Consider the following 14,283-nt stretch of genomic DNA (forward strand, 5'->3'; position numbering starts at 1 on the left):
GTGTGGTTGTGTGCGTGTGTGGTGTGTGTGTGTGTGTGTCTGTGTGTGTGTGTGTGTCTGTGTGTGTGTGTGTGTGTGTGTGTGTGTGTGTGTGTGGTTGTGTGCGTGTGTGGTGTGTGGTTGTGTGGTTGTGTGCGTGTGTGTGTGTGTCTGTGTCTGTGTGTGTTTCTCTTGCTGCGTTTCGTGTTCAATTAAAACCCCAAACATGGACTTCTGTAATGAAGTGGACCGAACCACCACGCTTGACTCTGCATCAATATTGAACAGGCTACACACATTTCACATTCTCTGAGGTAAATGCTGTGTGTGTGTGTGTGTGTGTGTGTGTGTGTGTGGTTGTGTGTGTGTTTGTGTGTGTGTGGTTGTGTGAGTGTGTGTGGTTGTGTGAGCGCGTGTGTGTGTGTGTGTGGTTGTGCGAGTGGTTATGTGTCTGTGTTCATTAGCCTCTCTTCAACAGCAGTGTGTGTGAGCAGAGAGAGCGTGCCAAGACTTACTAGCGGCCGGTTAGCGTTCAAAACGCCCCGGTGCTTCAAGTCTAGCGAACAAGCCTGTTTGAGTTTCCACAGTCAGGCTTTCTAGTCTCGCCCTGTCTGATCTCCCAATTCGTAAGGCGGTGGATTCCTATGGAGAACCGTAACCCTAGCAACACATTACAGCTCTCTGGTTTCCCCCCAACAGGTTCCGGTAATTTAAGTACTTTATGACAATTGTATTTGTTAAGAAAACGCCATTCGAATCCATTCGGTTGTGCAGTGACAGCGAGCTAAACTTGGATCATGCCGGTTAACTTGTCACCCGCCAAGTTTGCTCGCCGACTAAAGCACTTGGGTGATACAAACATTCCAACCTTCGCTCTAAACCTCACCCATAGGGGGGGGGGGGGGGGGGGGGGGGTGTGTAGAGGAGGCTTAAACCCAGACTTTTAACCACCTAATAGGCCTGGAGTAGACCCTGTTGAAGGCCCTGTTGGAGCCCAGCAGGAGTGACTGCTGTGGGGAAGCAGATGGCCTTGGCCAGCGTGGTGTGAGCCCCGCTGTGGGAAGCCAGCGAATGATCGCTGAAACAGCCAGAGGTGAATGACCACTAACAGTCAGCCCAGGACATGAAGTGGAACAGGAGGAATATTGCACCTCCCCCTACCCCCCAATACCACTCAGGACTTCAACCTTGCTTTTTGCACCACTGCTGTTTTTTACACACTGTACATCTACCCTAACTGTACATCTGCCCTAACTGTACATATTGTATTGATATCCATTGGCCTTGTTCTGTACATATCATACTGTACATAGGCCTATGTATCTTAACTTCACATATCTTCGCCCTTGTCTGTTCATATCACGCTGTACATAGGCCTATATCTGTCCATACTTTTATGGCTTTTGCACTATGTACTATTGCACTGTTTTACAGGCCAGTCTATCTGGGTCGACTGTGTACTTTCAGCTCCAAAAGATAAAGATGATGCATGTGTGTGTGTGTGTGTGTGTGTGTGTGTGTGTGTGTGTGTGTGTGTGTGTGTGTGTGTGTGTGTGTACGCCCCATAGAGCCTTAACCATCATTACCTGTGTGTGTACGCCACCCGGAGGGTAATGGTGTAGTTGGATCTCCCTGTAGAGCCGGATGTGACGCAGGTGTACCTGCCTCTGTCTTCAAAGGAGACCGCTGTGATGTTCAGAGCACCCTCCTCCATGATCAGCCATTTCCCACCTAGAAGAGGCCAAACAGCCATTATTGAAAGCGCAACGCACAGCTCGCAATGCACAGCTCTGCTAGACAGTTCACGGTTTCACACACTTGATACTTTTAACCACGTAAAATCATACCCGTTTGATGATTATTGTATTGTAATCACTGTCAATGTTTAGGCCTATTCAGTTTGGTTTCAAACACTTTCAATCAATCAATCAATCAGTTCAATATCACTGCAGGGATTCAGTTTCTATTCAGTTCAGCTGCTTAAATAAATACTCACCACTCTCTTCCTCATCCAGAACGTGACCTTTGGAGTTGTACCACTGGACGTCATCGTGACTTCCAGTCACATTGCACTCCACCAGCATACTGTCTCCCTCCTTCACCACAAAATCCCGGAGAGAGGGCAGACTAGCCAGGTGCTGCACACTCACCAGGGAGCTGTTCTGGGCTGCGGCTGCTACTGCTGCTACTGCTGTTCTGGTGGTGGTGGTGTTCTCTTCTGCTTGTCCATAGGCAAGGACTAGTGTGATGATAAAGGTACACACACAACTTCTAGAGAACATGCCTGTGTGGTGTTGCTCTGTCGACATGTCTGCGGCTCAGTGTCGTCTGAAGTTCACAGCCAGGCCAGGTGTTCTAGAACCTGTAGAACAGGAAAGGAGAGGAGAGGAGGAGTGAGGGAAGCTGTTTAGCAGGTGTGGCTTGTTAGGCAGGCTACAGATACTAACACATCTGTGCAGAACTTTCTGAGACAATCTTAACTCCAGGAGTATACAGTACATGATATGAATCAACATAGTCTACCTCATGACTTATATAATGAACCAAACTACTAGTATGTTGTCATTTTTTGCTGGCTAAAAGTACATTTTTGTATCATAGCAGGTAGCTAGCTAGCTTTTGTTTTGGCTACTCTGCCACTGACACACACCTGTGCTGCCTGGCTAGCAGGAAGAAAGCCCTGAACATCAGCAGAAGTTTGACTTTAAAGAACATTTGATTCTAATAAGATGAGACCCTCCTAATAATAACGAACTTTTTGCTAAAACGAATCACTTGTTGTTGCTACTTATTTATTACTGTACCAAAGAGATAAAAGCTCCCATGGAGTCGGACTGTACCTGCATGGAGACAATGGAACAACTGGTCACTTCCGTGTTCATCTGACAGTAGGCGTGGTCACACCTGACAAGTTGTCCACTGCACAAACCAAAATGTTACAAAGTATGCTTTTTGACAAGAAACATTCTTATTAAATTATTCTGACTGCAAGATATAATCTACAATGTTCGAAAAAATAAATAAAATAAAAACAATTTATGTTGTTTTTGCTCCTCACACAAACTAGGCACATTAGTTTCACTACTCCCGCTCGGTAGATGGCGCTGTGTATTGTCCAGTAAAACCAAGGCTGCGTTCGTGAACTTTCCCTGAGAGCGCCGGAGCGCACACCGGGTGCGACGTCATAAAGAAACCGAGTAATTCGATTGGACAAGCGGCCGTCCGTGAGTGCTGATCAGATTTGCAGAGCAAGTTGACGAACGCAGCCCATCGCCAGCGCCAGAAGAAGAACAGGAGACCAGACAGATTCCTCAACCAAAACAAACGTGTGACGTGGCTGCCCTGCAACAACATCCAGACAGACAACAGGAACATCCAGAATATCACCAAATCTGTTATCAACACAAGGTTCGTATCGTCAATACTTGATCCAAATCAAGTTGCTGTAGTTGTCTAAACACCTTAACTTGACGTGTTTCGAGGGGATATTGGCACGAAAAGACTGGGGTAATAACAATAACAGTATCATAGCAAACTTGAGACAAGGAGGTAGGTAGATGAGGGGGATGATAAAGGTCGAGGTCTGTGCATAGATGTCTACTGATGTCATGATTCGAGAAAGCGTTTTTAGAAGTTACGTTGCCTACGGGGGGGCCAAAGGGCGTGGGTGGGTCAAGAGTTGTTATGACGAGTCTCTAATCCCTAATCTGTGGACATCATTTAATCTGTACTAACATAACACCAGGCATGGTACTCTATGTTGCCCACTGTCTATTACATATTATTGTATTGAGCTCTTGTCTTGGTTTCAGCCAGTTCCTAAACTGCTGAACAATCTTGTTTTGATGGAATATAGATTTTTTTAAAAACCTATCAAAAGACCCCTCTCAACTGTTATTGTGTGTAACGTGCCAATTGTTGTTATTGTGTTTCATAAAACCGTCACAGGCATGTGTTAAGATGTCGGACAGTGAAGCCCCCGGTGATGCTGCGGCGGGGAGTTCAGAGGTGACAGAGGAGATGGAGGCGGCGACGACCCCCGTCCCTCAGCTACCCCTGTCCCCCCCCGCCACCCCAGACAGCCCGCCCGCCACCCCAGAGACCCCAGACAGCCCCCCCGCCACCCCAGACAGCCCTGCGCCGACCCCAGAAGAAGACAACGCCGCCACAGACGTAATCTCCACGGACGTGGCTCCGACCAGGAAGACCAGGAGGAGACCCGAGGCCAGGCCTTCCGTGGAGGTCCAGGAGGAGGAGGAGCCCAGGGCAGAGGAGGAGCCGGCCAAGGTAAGGGCTGGATGGATGGACGGGGTCTCTCTGGGACTTGTCTGACGGCTGGAACTAGGAACTATTCGAACAAACTAGTCAGTGACCAGCCCAGAACCAACATAAAGTTAGGGTGTAGTGTTACCCTGGCCCTCGCTACGGTACATCATACGGTCATGTATAGCCCTTTGTTTTCATTTACCCCCACCCTTAAAAGTATGGTAGCTATACTGTTTATATTGTAGAAGAAAACGCCTACTCTCAAAGTACCTCAATACCATAAACGTTGTATGTGTGTGTGTCCCAGGTGTGTATCCCAGGGGCCTTGTTGTCTTGACTGATTCAGTGACTCTGATCATTAAGGGCCATTCTCTTTTCTCCAAGCTGTCACTGTGTTTGTCATGCTTAATGGCTAATCTCTCTCTCTCTCTCTCTCTCTCTCTCTCTCTTTCTCTCTCTCCCTCCCCCCTCTCCCCCCCAGGCCCCTAGTGAGTCGGCGGTGGCCCAGGGAGGATGGGGGTACTGGGGTAGCTGGGGGAAGTCTATCCTCTCCACGGCCTCAGCCACTGTGGCTACCGTAGGTGAGGAAGGATCGGGATCGCTTCTATTTCTGCATTTTCTGTTTGTCTCTTAAGGACCCGTTTACACAGTGAATTAATTAACATGTGACATGTAGCCCCTATTCGATTCGTTGTACAGTGCCCTGTGTAAGTAATGGGATAGTAAATAATAATAATAATAATAATAACTTTTTTATTTGTATAGCACTTTTCCTGCAAACGTTGCAGCTTTTCAAAGTGTTCCGACTAAATGACTTTAGTCATAGTTATAGCTGTTTTATTGTCGTTATTTCTTGTTAGAGTACTAGATCTAAATCTAAATGTGTCAGTCAGTCATAGAAGTCGTCTGTGTTTTCTCCTCTGTTCCTCCCAGGTCAGGGGATCACCCAGGCCATCGAGAAGGCAGAGACCTCACTAGGCATCCCCAGCCCCACGGAGCTGTCTGCCGCCCAGCAGGAGGAGAGGGAGGAGGGGGAGGGGAGGGACAAACTGGAGGGTAATCACTCTCTCTCACTCACTCACTCTCTCTCTCACTCACTCACTCACTCACTCACTCACTCTCTCTCTCACACTCATTCTCACTCACACTCTCTCTCACACTCAATCACTCACTCACTCTCTCACTCAATCACTTTCACTCACTCACTCACTCACTCACTCACTCACTCAATCACTCACTCTCTCTCTCACTCAATCACTCACTCACTCTCTCTTTCTCTCTCACACACACTCATATTCACTCTCACACTCTCACCCTAACTCACTCGCTCATCCACCAACTCACGATATTGAGATACTTATACAACACATTTTGCATCCCTATTGCTATTGCTATCCCTATCCCTCTTTGTTATCTATAAACAAACACATGAGTCACCGGGCCGGGTTTAACAGCTGCCGTGCGAGAAGCCTCTGCTATGTTCTGCCCTGCATTTGCTGTGGAGATTAATAATGACTCACTGGTATTGTGTACCATTGTTGACAATGCAACCTTTTTTTATTTTTTCTAATATAATAACTTCCGTCAGTTGCATTCACAGAGACATCGATACTGTAGAAGTGCTTGTTGTTGTTGTTGTTGTTGAGGATGTGTGTGAGGAAGTGTGTTCAGTGTGCTGTGTTGTTGTTGTTGTTGTTGTTGTTGTTGTTGTTGTTAAGGGTGTTGAGGGTGTGTGTTCACTGTTCAGTGTGCTGTGTTGGTGTTGTTGTTGTTGTTGTTAAGGGTGTTGAGGAGGTGTGTTCAGTGTGCTGTGTTGAGGGTGTGTTCAGTGTGCTGTGTTGAGGGTGTGTTCAGTGTGCTGTGTTGGTGCCCCCCCAGGTGAGGCTCGAGGGGAGGGGGACGGGGCGTCGGCGGTGGGCAACGCCATGGGGATGCTCTCCTCCTTCTCCAGCGTGTTCCAGAGCACAGTAAGGACCTGCCGCCACCACTTCCTGTGTTCATCCGGTCTCCAGACTGGAATCCCCCCCTCCCCTTGTCAACTCTTGTCTTCTCTTCTCTTCTCCTCTCCTCCTTTCCTCTTCTCTTCTTCTCTCCCCTCTCTTCTCTTGTCTCCATGCCTTGTCATCTCTCCTCTCCTCTCCTCTCTTGTCTCCTCCTCTCCTCTCCTCTCCTCTCCTCTCCTCCCTGCTCTCCTCTCTTCTCTTCTCTTCTCTTGTCTTGTCTCCTCCTCTCTCCTCCTCTCCTCTCCTCTCCTCTCTTCTCTTCTCTTCTCTCCTCTCCTCTCCTCTCCTCTCCTCTCCTCTCTTCTCTCCTCTCCTCTCCTCTCCTCTCCTCTCTTCTCTTCTCTCCTCTCCTCTCCTCTCCTCTCCTCTCTTCTCTTCTCTCCTCTCCTCTCCTCTCCTCTCCTCTCTTCTCTTCTCTTCTCTTCTCTTGTCTCCTCTCCTCTCCTCTCTTCTCTTCTCTTCTCCTCTCCTCTCTTGTCTCCTCTCTCCTCCTCTCCTCTCTTCTCTTCTCTTCTCTTCTCTTGTCTCCTCTCCTCTCCTCTCCTCTCCTCTCTTCTCTTCTCCTCTCCTCTCTTGTCTCCTCCTCTCCTCTCTTCTCTTCTCTTGTCTCCTCCTCTCTCCTCCTCTCCCCCATAGTCTCCTCTCTTCTCCTCTCTTCTTCTCTTCTCTTCTTCTGTCCTAAGCACTGGGTGTACCATCATGTCTGGTGCAGAGTGGCAGCTGAGGCCTGTGTGTCTCTGTGTCTCTGTCCCAGGGGAAGACGGTGCTGACGGGAGGCCTGGACGCTCTGGAGTTCATAGGGAAGAAGACCATGGATGTGATCGCAGAGGGGGACCCCGGCTTCAAGAAGACCAAGGGCCTCATGATCCGGACCTCCACTCTGTCTCAGGTCTGTCCTATCTCTGATTCCCGAGCCAGCATTTGAAGCCAATAATCGATCGGCCCTAGACCGATGCTCAGTAATGGATCGGCCCAATTTATTTCAGATATCTGGACAGAAAGCACAACAATCAAACAGCACATTGAGAGCCATACGTTGCATTGACACAGTATAGCAGCTACAGTATAACAGTCTCTACAGCTCTAGTTTGACTCAGGCCTGTGAGTGTTGTTTTCTTTTTGGGAGAGAGAAGTTCTTCCAAGGTTGTTTTTGTTTTTCTCTGTGTGTGTGTGCATGTGCGTGTGCGTGTGTGTGTGTGTGTGCGTGTGGGCACGTGTGTGTGTGCGCGTGTGTGTGTGTGTGTGTGTGTGTGCGTGTGCATGCGTGTGTGTGTGTGCGCGCGCGTGTGTGTGCGTGTGTGCAGGTCTTGAGGGAAGCCAAGGAGAAGGAGGAGCAGCAGACTGCGGAGGAGGTCTCCTCAGACCCGGAGAGGAACAAGGCCCACTACGGGATGCTGTTCGACGAGTTCCAAGGCCTGGCCCACCTGGAGGCCCTGGAGATCCTGTCCCGAGAGAGCGAGTCAAAGGTAGGGCTGCCGAGCCGCGCGACAACACCCCTCTAATCACCTGGAACACCTCGCTGGTACCACTAATGACTACACATGGCGCCTGGGGCTTTTCCGTGATTTTTATTCAGTAGAAAACAAGAGACAGAAGCAGGGGAGGAGGGGAGGACGCGTCTGTTCCCAGTCAGCAGTCTGCTGGTGTTTAAACGAGATCCACTGACCCCACTAGGGACCCCACTAGACCCACTGACCCCACTGACCCCACTAGGGACCCCACTAGACCCACTGACCCCACTAGGGACCCCACTAGACCCACTGACCCCACTCGGGACCCCACTAGGGATGGGAACTGATGAGATGTTATTGGTGCAGATTCCATTATCGATTCTGCTTATTGATTCCTGATACATTTTCTGTGTGGGAAAAAAAGTAGGCCTACACAGGTTTTCATTTACAGTGTATATCATCTGAACATAACATTTTAACATAATTAAAAAGGCAAATAATGGAAAAAATAAATGAAATGGTCTCTAATTATAGTATGGCTCTATACAAGCATAAAAGTACAAACTTTATAAAGTCTTCTTTGTACACTAAGAAACATCTGTCGACGTCTAAAATGGATGAAACGGGACAATATTTATACAGCATTCCTTTTCATTTAGGATTTCTTAGTCAAAGAAAACATCTGCTAAGCCTGCCTGCCTGGCGCATATTTATTAGCATAGCATATTTACCCTCAGACAGACGTGTTGCTTGCTTGGGAAGCAGTGGCAGTGGCTCTCGTGCGTAGCGTGTTAAAACCATCGCATTCCTGTCATTTTATCCCATGTTGTTGCGTCGATGTTTTAGCATATCGCTGCACCCTTACACTCCCTCAAAACTGTGGGATAAAACTGCACGTTTTAGAGTGGCCTTTTATTATGACCAGCCTAAGGAACATCTGTGCAATAATCACGCTGTCTAATCAGCATCTGGATATGCCACCCCTGTCAGGTGGATGGATTATCTCGGCAAAGGGAGAAGTGCTCACTAACTAACACAGATTGAAACAAATTAGAGAACACAATTTGAGAGAAATAGCCCTTTTTTTGTGTACGTAGAAAAAGTCTTAGGTCTTTGATTTCAACCCGTGAAGAATTGGAGCAAAAACGAAAGTGTCGCATTTCTATTTTTGTTCATTTCTTTGTATACGTCAGAGCTCAGCTTGGTTCAGCTCTGTGGTGTGACCAGGGTAGTAAGTAAGTAAGTAAGTAAGTCAAGTTTATTTATATAGCACCTATCACAGACCAGCGGTCACAAAGTGCTTTACATAAAAACAATAAAAACAGAATTAAAGAGCAAAAGTAATGGTAGCAGTGAGGCGGTGTTCAGCTCTGTGGGGTGACCATGGTAGCAGTGTGTTCAGTGTTGTCCTGTGTGTGCTCCAGGTGAGGTCGGTGCTGACCACCCTGGCCGGGGAGCAGCGGGCCCAGCTGAGGGAGGACCTGGAGCTCATCAAGGAGCCCTTCTCTCTGGTGGAGTTCGACGACGACGAAGGAGACGAGAGGAAAGGTACCTGACCTCTGTCACACAACACACAACACAACACACTACACACACTGATACACTACACACAACACACACTGATACACTACACACAACACACACTGATACACTACACACAACACACACTGATACACTACACACAGCACACACTGATACACTACACACTACACACACTGATACACTACACACACTGATACACTACACACACTGATACACTACACACTACACACACTGATACACTACACACAACACACACTGATACACTACACACACTGATACACTACACACAACACACACTGATACACTACACACACTGATACACTACACACACTGATACACTACACACAACACACACTGATACACTACACACAACACACACTGATACACTACACACAACACACACTGATACACTACACACAACACTGTCACACAACACACACTGATACACTACACACAACACACACTGATACACTACACACACTGATACACTACACAGATACACTACACACACTGATACACTACACACAACACACACTGATACACTACACACAACACTGATACACTACACACAACACACACTGATACACTACACACAACACACACTGATACACTACACACAACACACACTGTCACACAACACACAACACACACTGATACACTACACACAACACTGTCACACAACACACACTGATACACTACACACAACACACACTGATACACTACACACAACACTGTCACACAACACACACTGATACACTACACACAACACACACTGATACACTACACACACTGATACACTACACACAACACTGATACACTACACAACACACACAACACTGATACACAACACAACACTGTCACACAACACAACACTGTCACAACACACAACACTGTCACACAGAGTCAGAGAGACATGGACATGCTGACGTTGTCCTCTACTGAAGAACGGTATGTTTCCTTTTCATGGAGACAGAAAAGAAAGCGATACATCTGAGTTGTTGTTGTTCGTTAAAACATTTCCAGATGAAGACGGTTCAGAGTTCCTGAGGGAGTTAACCCAGGCCCTGGCCGGACTCCACGTGTCGACCACCGCCGACAAGCTTGGCAAGGTAGGGATGGGCAGGCTGGCGGGGAGGCTGGCGGAGGTAGACATCGGAGGACGGGCTCATTGTAACGCGTGGAACGGAGTGAGGAATGGTTTCAACAGCCCGTCCTCCGATGACTACCTCCCCCAGCCTCCACTGTTGTACACGACATATAATTTCCCTGTTGACGTCAGTGACGTTGTGTCTGGCGCCACCACATGGAGAGTGTTGGTATGACGTCGATGCTGTAATAAGATGATTATGATCCTGCTAACCTGTGACACAGTGTCATTATAATCGACTATCATAAGGGCTGCGTTCGTAAATTCGTACACTCTGGAAATCTGATCAGCACTCACGGAATGCCTCTTGTCCAATCGAATGACCTGGTCCCTTTATGACGTCGAACCCAGTGTGCGCTCCGGCGTTCTCAGAGCGAATTTACGAACGCACCCAAGGTAAAGCTAACAAAGGTTAATGATGGTAGAGGCCAGTGGGCTAACAAGTGATGTCATTTCCTACCAGGCCTGTAGGAACGCATGTGAGCGGATTGCTGAGATGACCACGCCTGCGAAGGAGGAAGAGGAAGTAGGAGAAGAAGGGGAGGAACAGGAAGTGACTAAACAATACACCGTGGAGGTATGAATACAGTACATTAACATTAACATTAACACAACGTCATAATAGATTGTTGTTGTTGTTGTTGTTGTTGTTGTTGTTGTGGTGTCTTCAGGACATCCACTCTTCTCAGTACTGATGTTGTTGTTGTTGTTGTGGTTGTTGTTGTGGTTGTGGTGTCTCAGGACGTCCACTCGTCGGCCATCAGGAGCCTGGCAGAGCTGACCGCCCGCTCCATAGAGCAGTTCCACAAGGTGGCAGAGATGATCCTGCTGTCTACCAGCCTGGAGGTGACCAGCCTGGAGCAGGCCAAGGTCCTCTCACAGTGAGTCCCCACACACCAGTTGTGTGTGTGTGCGTGTGTGTGTGTGTGTGTGTGTGTGCGTGTGCGTGTGTGTGCGTGTGCCTGGAGCAGGCCATACTAGAGGTGTGTGTGTGTGTGTGTGTGTGTGTGTGTGTGTGTGTGTGTGTGTGTGGGTGGGTGTGCGTTTGTGTGTGCGATATATGATCCTAATGATCTTCATCCATCATCTCATCATCTCTAACTCCACGTTGTTTTCCTCCTGACAGGATAACCATTGTTTTGTGTAAAGAGATTTCACTACTATCCAAGAGGTTCACCTCCTGTTTAACCACAATTGGGGTAAGATAGCAACCGCCACTGTACATACACACTCACTGACACTTTATTAGGAACGCTATACTAATACGGGGTAGGGCCTCCCTTTGCTCTCAAACCAGCCACAATTCTTCGTGGCATTGACTCCACAAGATTTTTCTGGTGCACTTTCAAGCTGTAAATCTTCCGTTCTACCACATCACAAAGGTGTTGGATTCAGATCCGGTGACTGGGGAAGGCCACTGAAGAACACTGAACTCAATGTCATGTTCATAAAACCTGCTAGAAGCAGCCATTAGAAGATGGGGACATTGTGGCCATGAAAGGGATGCACGTGGTCAGCAACAATACTCAAATAGTCTGTGGCATTCAAGCGATGATTGATTGGTATTAACGAGCCCAAAGTGTGCCAAGAAACCATTCCCCCACACCATTACATCACCTGAATGAATGAGAAGGTGTACCGGTGTTCTTAATAAAGTGTCCAGTGAGCGTCTAGTCACTCCGAACACAGTAAACACTCCTCACACCCACCCTAAGCTTCAGATATTAGTATTCAAGGTCTTCACAGCTACTCTTTTCATTATAAAACGTATTTGTACTGCTACGGGATGAATGACATTGATAAAGTGTCTCATGAGTTTCACAAAGTAATCAGCCTCATAGACCGTCTAGCCATCTGATACAGGCCAGTCGGACACCGTGATGATAAATGATGCAATGTTTATTTCTGACATCGTTTTAATGGAGATGTCTGAATGTAATTAATTCCCCATAGAGAGAGAGTGTGATGAATCATTAGAGGTAGAGGAGATTTGGCTCACCTTGATTGGATGGACTTTTGTTCTTGTTGTTTTTCAGTCAAATGAGAAAGGAGATGTCCTGAACCCGCTCATAACAGGAGTGTTCCTGGAGGTTTGTACCCGACTTTTACTGTCGTAGCAGCTGTGTGTGTCAGGTCGTCACTGATTGGCAAGTTAAGGCAAGGCGAGTTTATTTGTAGAGCACATTTCAGACAATAGGGGCAGTTCAAAGTGGTTTACTTTTTTAAAAAGAAGCAACAACATGTTTTACAATACTTGTCCATCTGTCTGTGCTTGTGGCTTGTGTGCGTGATTCTCTATAAATGGTAAATGGACTGGCTTATATAGCGCCTTTATCCAAAGCGCTTTACAACGGCCTCTCATTCACCCGTTCACACACACATTCACACACCAATGGCGGCAAGCTACCATGCAAGGCGCCGGCCGGCCTGCTCACTGGGAGTAATTTGGGGTTCAGTGTCTTGCCCAAGGACACCTCGACATGTGGCCAGCCGGGGCTCGAACCGCCGACCTCGCGATCATTAGACGGCGGCTCTACCTCCTGCGCCACAGCCGCCCCCAAACATGTGTGTGTCTCTCTCCATCCCTCCCTCCCTCCCTCCCTGTGTGTGGCGTAACAGTACATAGTGACCAACAAAATGGTATGCATTCACAGATGTACAATCTGACCTCCTTCTCCTCTCCAGGCGTCCAACAGTGCGTCCTACATCCAGGACGCCTTCCAGCTGCTGATGCCCGTGCTAGAGGTGTCCTACATCCAGAGGCAGCAGCAGTGACCACTCCCCCTCCGTACCACAACCACACGACCCTTCATAGGAGAGCATCGGATTGGACCAAGGGAGGCTGGTGGTGGAGGAAGTAGAAATCGGAGGACGGGGCTCATTGTGATGCATGGAATAGAATGAGGAGTGGTGTCAAACACATGGAATGGAATGAGGAATGGAATGAGGAGTAGAATTAGAACACACACAGTGTTTTACACCACTCCTTATTCCATTCCATGCTTTACAATGAACTGGTCCTCGATTTTCTACTGGACATGTCATTGCTGTTTAAAACACTGCCTCTGCTATTTTATTCTATTCATTTTTTAGTTCAAGCCCCAACTGGCTTTCACACCTGGAAGGATGAACAGTGTTTTTTGCTTGTTGGGTATTGCACACAGTAGATAGACATTGAATTACAGTATTTTGGGAAGAGATGGTTGGAATGACATGTAACTTAAGTCGAATTACAACGTATTGCTCATCTAAACACTGTGCTTATGTACAGATTTACAGTTTCACATTTCTGAATTGAGGCCTGTCCGTGATGTCTAACTGTCTCTTACTATCACCACGGTTCAATTATTTTATTCCTCACACAAAAACTTCAGGATAAACCAAGTATTTCAGGTCTCTGTTGCAGATGTCTGTGATGTTGCTTTATCTGTATTAAAAGGTAAAATTGTACCCTTAAAAGCAAATTCCAACCTGCTATATTTATCAGGTATTTAAATGATATGTCAAACAATTGTATTGTAGTTAGTTATGTGAAGTGATCAGGTTGTACTTGACCTTTTTGGAGCTACATAACTGTCAGGTATTTTATGCTTTTCAAATAAATGATGGTTTACTAAAAATATATATATACATATATATATATATCCTATTATTATTGCATACTACAATGGGAAGATAAGTCAAATCATGACAGTGCTCAACAAGTAATAGATTACTATTATTTAAGTAAGTAAGCAAGTGAGACAATGTGCAATTATTTTAGAAATTAAACTCGATTTTCCTCAGCATAAATTTGTCACATGCTTCCTATCACCTGGGCCAGAGATATAGGAGATATTCGGGCTTCGTTATTTTGAGTACCACCGTGTGTCCGGGAGGGGGCGCTGTGCCGTGT

At 47.1% G+C, this 14,283-nt stretch overlaps 2 protein-coding genes across 2 annotated transcripts in view; one reads left to right on the plus strand and one right to left on the minus strand.

Moving 5' to 3' along the window:
- Positions 1–2,288, minus strand: part of LOC308174350 (microfibrillar-associated protein 3-like) — a gene marked incomplete at both ends in the record, with an annotated part of 16,784 nt that extends 14,496 nt beyond the window's left edge. Inside the window, 2 exon segments of the mRNA XM_080549427.1 lie at positions 1,566–1,710; positions 1,976–2,288. Coding sequence (XP_080405553.1) covers positions 1,566–1,710; positions 1,976–2,288 — 458 coding nt within the window.
- Positions 2,289–3,284: 996 nt separating this feature from the next.
- On the plus strand, positions 3,285–14,079 carry fam114a2 (family with sequence similarity 114 member A2). The gene is made up of 14 exons (XM_080549810.1): positions 3,285–3,387; positions 3,928–4,266; positions 4,727–4,826; positions 5,179–5,301; positions 6,124–6,212; positions 7,003–7,137; positions 7,553–7,714; positions 9,124–9,247; positions 10,265–10,350; positions 10,852–10,965; positions 11,130–11,269; positions 11,515–11,587; positions 12,425–12,478; positions 13,074–14,079. The coding sequence occupies exons 2-14, from the start codon at positions 3,940–3,942 to the stop codon at positions 13,161–13,163; spliced, it is 1,617 nt and encodes a 538-aa protein (XP_080405936.1). The 5' UTR covers positions 3,285–3,387; positions 3,928–3,939; the 3' UTR covers positions 13,164–14,079.
- The last annotated feature ends 204 nt before the right edge of the window (positions 14,080–14,283 follow it).

This window comes from Nansenia antarctica (genome assembly GCF_963989245.1).
Source record: "Nansenia antarctica genome assembly, chromosome: 20".
Lineage (NCBI taxonomy): Eukaryota > Metazoa > Chordata > Actinopteri > Argentiniformes > Microstomatidae > Nansenia > Nansenia antarctica.